The sequence below is a fragment of the Condylura cristata genome, unplaced genomic scaffold, assembly GCF_000260355.1.
Source record: "Condylura cristata isolate star-nosed mole 26May11 unplaced genomic scaffold, ConCri1.0 scaffold00038, whole genome shotgun sequence".
NCBI classification, from domain to species: domain Eukaryota; kingdom Metazoa; phylum Chordata; class Mammalia; order Eulipotyphla; family Talpidae; genus Condylura; species Condylura cristata.
The window spans coordinates 1726747-1733205 of record NW_004567139.1 but is presented as its reverse complement, the minus strand read 5'-3'; the positions used below and the strand labels follow the sequence as shown (position 1 = coordinate 1733205).

The following is a 6459-nucleotide window of genomic DNA, read 5'->3' as shown; positions in this document are numbered from 1 at the left end:
CGGGAGTGATCTACATGGCTGGCAGACCTCTCCTGACCCGCCCGCTGCTCCCCTCAGCAGTGTCCTTCATCAGTCAGCCTGTTCTGCTCCCTGCTGTCTCTGGTGAATCCTCTCACCGCCCCTGCACCTCTGTCAGGTACCCCAGCTCTGGATGCATAAATAAATAAACCTTTAAAAAAATATATTGTGCAAGGTTTGTGCACTTAGCTATGTAAATACATCCTGAAAGTCCCTGGGCCTCTCCAGCCTGTGGGTGTAAATGGGCCATATTCGTCTTGTGCCCACATTTCACTGCCTCGTTGCCCCCATCTGTGTCTGCAGACTTCTGCAGAGGGAGCAGCTGCAGCAAGTCTGCCCCTCCGCTCACCCTTGGCCCTTCATGGGCAGGTGTCCTCAGGGGAGACACACAATCACTCTAGCAGCAGATCTTTGCCAATAGCTCAGCTAGGACACCTCCTTGCAGGTGACCTGGTTTTCTTGAACCAGAGAGGTGAGACTTGTAGTGCTACAACTGGGAAAAAGTCCTTGGCAAACCAGTTGGTCACCAGGGTGCCCTGAACTGGGGACTGTCAAAGTTGCAGCATGTTTAAGCTCCCAGTGGGGTATCTCAGCTAGAGCCAGGATGTTTTGCTCCCACCCACCTGGGAGATTGCTTGAGGGCTGGGTGAGCAGAATGTTTGTGTTTGCATTTGGGGGACTGGGATCCTTGGCACTAAGGTGGTACCAAGGCGGTAAACAAAAGGGTGCTAAGGAACAAGTCATGCGCACAGGTCTGGACCAGAGACGCTGGTGAGACGCAGGGCCACGAGTGGGCTCCGGGCTCCAGATGACAGACAAGGTGTACACAAACCCGAGATAGTGATCCTGAGTCAACTGGGAGGAGTCAGTGAGTCCACAAAACCTGAAGCCAGTGGCCACAGAGAAGGGAGCGGAAGTCAGATTTGATGTTTGTAGGTTTGGGGGTCCAGTTTCCTTCATCAGTCTGTCCTGAGTTTTCATTCAGCTAAGCCTATCCCAAGCCAGTATTGATACCGTTCATCATTTCTTTTTTCCTTTTTAAAAAAAGATTTATTTTTATTTATCTATGCGTACAAGAACTGGGGTACCTGGCCAGTGGTATAGGGGTGAGAGGACTGATCAAAGATAGAGTGGGGAGCAGAACAGGCAGTTTGACTGAGGGGAGCAGCAGGGAGACAGGAGAGGCCTGCTGCGCCATGTGGATCAGCTCCCTGGCTGGGGATAGAACTCACGCGGCAGTGGCTGCGGATAGAGTCATAGTGCCACGAGGGAGGGCCCTGATTCTGCCTATTTGTGGCCAGTGTGCCACAAGGGATGGCAAAATGTGAGCTGCCCGGCTCAACAGTGCCTGGCTGTCCTGTGAAGAAGAGTTTCGCTGTGACTTTGACATTAGCAGGACCCTAAAAAAATGCTAGCTGTGAAAGTGTGGTTAGATCCCGAATCCACAAGAAATTTTAGAAGCACCTTTGTCAAAGAAAGAAAAGCTCTAAATATAACTTAACTATAATTTCTGCCATTGTCAATGTTTGAGTGGTTATAAAAGTTTAATTTTTAAAAATCATCTACTCCTGCAAACAGTTTCTTGTCATTGAAAGAGATCATTGTTCAAGAGCCTTGATCAGGAATTGCAGGAGCTATTTAAAACCCAAAAAGAGAAAAAGAAAAACAACAACAAACAAAAAAACCCAAAACTGAGGGAAAAAAGTCGGGGACTTGGATTCCAATTCAAATTTTCTTCTTCTCTTTTTTGTAAAGGGCTTTTGAAAGTGTTACAAATTCACTGTTTGACATCTCCTGTAATGCTCTATATTTTGTTTTATTATAATTCCCTTTTGTAAAGAAAACTTCTTCTTTTATGCTACATTGTTCTGCCCTCTCATGGTGGTACATGTTGTGCCCTCTCATTACTGTTTTCGGTGCTGTAATGTGAAATGGCAGCTAGAGTGCACATCTCTAACCAACCCCCTAACTTATGAGTGAGGAAACTGGGGCTCGGGCAGGGTTGAGGGACGAAGGTCCAGAGCTAGTCACTTCCCTCCTGAACAGTCTTCAGTCCTGACAGAGCCGTCATGGCTGGTCTGTGAAACGTCCCTCTCCAGCAGACCCAAATGCAAATCAGCTCACGCTGACTTCTGTGTGCATCTTACCACAGCCAGGGCACACCCTGCCGCCTCACGAGCTGAAGCATCAGGTACTGGCCGTCCTGGCCTCCCTGGCAGCTGGATGTGCCACAGCATCCACGTCAGCCCCTGAACGGACAGCCAGCGGGGCCACGGCAACGCAGCGTGCCCTGTGGTGCTACCCGGGGCCAGCTGCGCCTCTTGCCAGGCAGCCAGGCTGCCATGCTGTCCTCACTGGTCCAGTTCTGCAGCCTGATTGGGACACTTGCTGGTGCTTGGGCACACTCCGGGATTCTGTGTGCTTCAAGCAGGCAGTCCCGTCACTGCAGTAGGCAACCTGACTCCCAGTTGGTAAGGAAGTTGAAACCAAAGGAGTTGGAGGGGCTGTGGCCCTGTCTAGTCTTTTGAAGCTGATGGCAGAGAAAATGCATCTACTACTGGGGCCTCGACACCCCAGGCCACTCAGTGGAGAAACAAGTCAACCTGCCACAGGGCTGCCTGAATGGAAGGGAGTCTTTGGAAGAGACTGGCTGGGGCTGCAGAACCCAAGACGGAAGTGAGGAGTCCAGTGGTTTCTGGGTGTTCTGGATACTGGCGGTGCTCTCCGGGTATAGAGGGCAACCTGCATCATGCTTGGCGCGCCTTTAACCCATTTTCTAGTGACTTGAAAGTCTGCTATCATGGAGCCACAGCGAGAGCAGGGGGCCTCCCTGGTGGTGCAAGGGGTTGAGTCCCGGCACCATGAAGCTGTCAGCACTGCAGCATGAGTTCAATCCCCAGCCAGGGAGCTGACCCACACGGCACAAGGCTCTTCAGTAGGTTCAGGCTGAAGAGGAGCGTGGCTAACTCAGTCCTTAGGGCCAGGGGGTCCAGCTGTGCTGTGTGGGCAGCCACACGCTGGGGACTGCACAGAGCGCGTGGCAGCAGCCTGGTACCTGGAGTTCTAGAGCAGAGTCTTTCTCCCTCTGGCTAATAACCATTCTTGATCTTGCTCTTCATAGCTCCTTGCGTCCTGGTGAAGAGCGACAGCCTGACTGTGGCCAAGTGACCACATGAAGCTTCTCGTGCCCAATAACCTGCTGCCATGAAGTGCTTAAGGTATTAGACTTGCAGATGGTTGTAAAAGGACAGTGGCCAAAGGCGATGTCCCCAGCAGGCAGAGGTTTGATTATATTCTTGTGTTTTTTGAGAAAGATTCTAGGGGGCCTTCCTGGTGGCGCAAGGGGTTGAGTCCCGGCACCAAGAAGCTATCCGCGGCCACTGTAGCAAGAATTCTATCCCCGGCCAGGAAGCTGACCCACATGGCACAGCAGACCTCTCCTGTCTGGCCCGCTGGTCACATCAGCAGTATATTTTAGTAGATCTACATGTTCTGCTCCTCACTGTCTCTGGTGAATCCTCTCACCCCCCACACCTCTGGCCTGTATCCCAGGTCTTATATACATACATAAATATATCTTTTATTTCTTTTAAAGATTTTATTTACTTATGCATACAGAACAGGTATGCATAAATAACTAAAAAACAGAATAGGCAAGAGGTATAGGGGCAGCAAGAGGACTCACCAGAGACGAATGAGGAGCAGCACAGAGAGAGTTACTGATAAACACTGCTGAGGGGAACAGCAGGCCAGACAGGAGAGGTCTGCTGCGCCATGTGGATCAGCTCTGGGGCTGGGATGGAACTCACACTGAAGGCTCCACAGCTTGGCTTAGCTTCGCAGTGCAGCGCTCTAATCCGCTGCGCCACCAGGGAGGCCCCTAAAATAAATCTTAAGGGGAAAAAAACAGATTCTACACTCATTCATGGACAAGTGGTCAGGGACTTAGCTGGGTGGCAAGGAGTTTTGGGAGAAAGTAAGAGAACCTCTAAAAGAGAGCATTTGCACTCTATGTAAATAGTTATCAAAAGGGCCTTGCTGCTGAAGAAGACTTAAATCAGTGGACAAGAAACCCAAACAGTAGCCACAGGTAAGCTCCAGACTAGCCAGTGTCTGCTTTTGAGGTCATGCATAAAGTGACTGCGGGGTCAAAATGAGGTTCTGAAGGACAGGCTCATCAGGACCCCTCGGCAAGGCGACCTGGCTACTGCTTATTACTCAGCACTGTCATAGGGTGGACTCTTCCCGTCATGGTGGGTGTAACGCCTCAGCCGCTTTGGGCAGAGGTTTACACAGAAGCTGGATTCACCTGGCTTTTCCCCAGCCAAGGTTTTACCATTATCATCTTACATGGGTTTACTGAATACCTTATTCACCATCATGGTATCTTATACACCTGGCATCTAGCTTAGTGAGTGTGGGTTGCTATAAGACCAGAGTGTGGTCGACTTACAAACAAAACAACAGAAATTTATTTTTTGCAGTGCTTGAGGCTGGAAGTCTGAAATCCATGTCATTATGGTTGGTTCTGGAGAGAGCCCTCTTCTGGTTATGCATATACCTGGTATATGTGTAATATTTGGCTACATATACGGATACACACACACATCCTTCTCATTATATATATATTCTCAGAGAGCAGAGGGGAAGGAGCAAGATCTCCTTTGTTTTATAGGGGCACTGATTCTATTCATGGGGCTCCCCCTCATGACTGATCTTATCTAATCCTATTACCTCCCAAAGGTCCCAGGTCCTAATATCATCACCTCCTAATAGGGGGTAGGGTCTCAATGTATGAATTTTGGGTGGTTTGGGCGAGGTAGGCTATAAACATTCAATCCACAAGAGCATAGAACCAAGGTACTAACTTGATAGCAAAAGAAGAAATGGTTGGGCCTCCCCGGTGGCCAAGGGGTTAAGTCTATCTGCACCAGGAAGCTATCTGCAGCACTAGCTTGATCCTGCCCAGGGCAGCCCCTCATGGGGGGCAGCCCCTCATGGTGCAGACCTCTCCTGTCTTGCTGGCTGCTTTCCCTCAGCAATGTATTTCAGTAAATCCACCTGTTCCGGTCCCTGCTGTTTTCTGAATCCTGCCACCCTCAGCACGCCAGTTCTCCTACACAAAAATAAATTAATTTAAAAAACTCCAATACAAAAATCTCTCTCCTGGTGGCATCTACTGTGATTTATTTTTGTCAGTGAGTGTCCTCAACTATTAATTATAAACTCAGAAGATTAGGAGCAATGTTAATACCTTTGTATTCCCTGCAGTAAACCGCATGTACTTAGTGCCGGACAGGTTACGATCTTGTCAACTTTGGGCTACATTTGAACAGCATTCATTTTGATCAATCTGAGCTGTTTTGGAAAACGGACTTGTTGGCAACATTTAAAAATCAAGAGATTTCAAGTGACACATTTCCACCTTCTCTGGAAAAACTGGACGTTCCGGCCTTTTGAGGCCTACAGGCCCACGTTCTCATAAGCCAAACACAGGTACCTCCATGGCCAGTCCTCACCTCACGGGCTTGACTTACTCTCATTACTTACCTGGTCGCTGATGGCACGCGAGTGTGCCACCCTTGGTAACTCAACCGAATTACATGGAACCATCAATTTGGCAACTAGTGCCGGTATTTTCGTTTCACCTATGTGTTCTACCTGCTAAGTGGACTGTCGTCAGCCACTTGCACAAAATCAAATTCGCTGTTTTTCGTTAAATCCCCTTTGGCCGCTACAGAAACGCTTCCGTGGCCGTTACTATAGGCTTCCAACACCTGTCTCTCATCCCTGGAGCTGACCTTGACCACCAAGAGTTGAGTAACCCTGACTGACGGCGGGGCAGCCTGAAATTTCATCACGTTTGGATCCCTAGGTGAGAGCGGATGGCTTGTGAGGAAATCACCATCATCTCCCGATCACGCACACAAGCCGCTCGTGGAGTAGGGTGTAGGTGGGAGGGAAGTCGCCTCTCTACTGCAAACCAGAAACGGGGACCTTGAAGCTGGTGGTCGAGTTACAAGCTGCGGCTCTGGGAAGGGTGAAGGAGCCGGGGAGTCGCCGGGTGCTGGAGTTTCTCCGACGCTTCCGGGCGGGGCTTCGCGCAGCGAGCCCGGAGCGACACTCGGGGGTCCCGCCGCGAAGGCGCGGCTCGGGCACCGCCGGGGCAGCGGTGGCGGGCCTCAGCGTCAGGGCTCCAGAACCACGCCTGCGAAGTTTCACATTTCAGGGGCTCGACCGCCCGCAAGTTAATTCTCCTCCGCCGCCGGCGCTGCCGGGACCCCCGATCGCTCGAGGCGACCCCCCGCGGTACCCTAACTCTTTTCAGCATCAGTTTCCCCAAGGGCGCGACAGGGGCGAGGAACCGAAGGGCTCGTCTCTCCCGCTCTCGGAGCCCGGCCGGGGAGGCGCGGGCAGGAGGCCCAGCCGAGCCCCAGCTCC

General features: G+C 51.0%; 1 protein-coding gene across 1 annotated transcript in view; it reads left to right on the top strand.

Annotated features, from left to right (window-relative positions):
• Positions 1–5578: 5578 nt before the first annotated feature.
• BPTF (bromodomain PHD finger transcription factor) overlaps positions 5579–6459 on the top strand; it is a 123935-nt gene continuing 123054 nt past the window's right edge. The window contains exons 1-2 of the mRNA XM_012732982.1: positions 5579–5651; positions 6006–6425. Coding sequence (XP_012588436.1) covers positions 5579–5651; positions 6006–6425 — 493 coding nt within the window. The remainder of the gene's footprint in view (positions 5652–6005; positions 6426–6459) is intronic.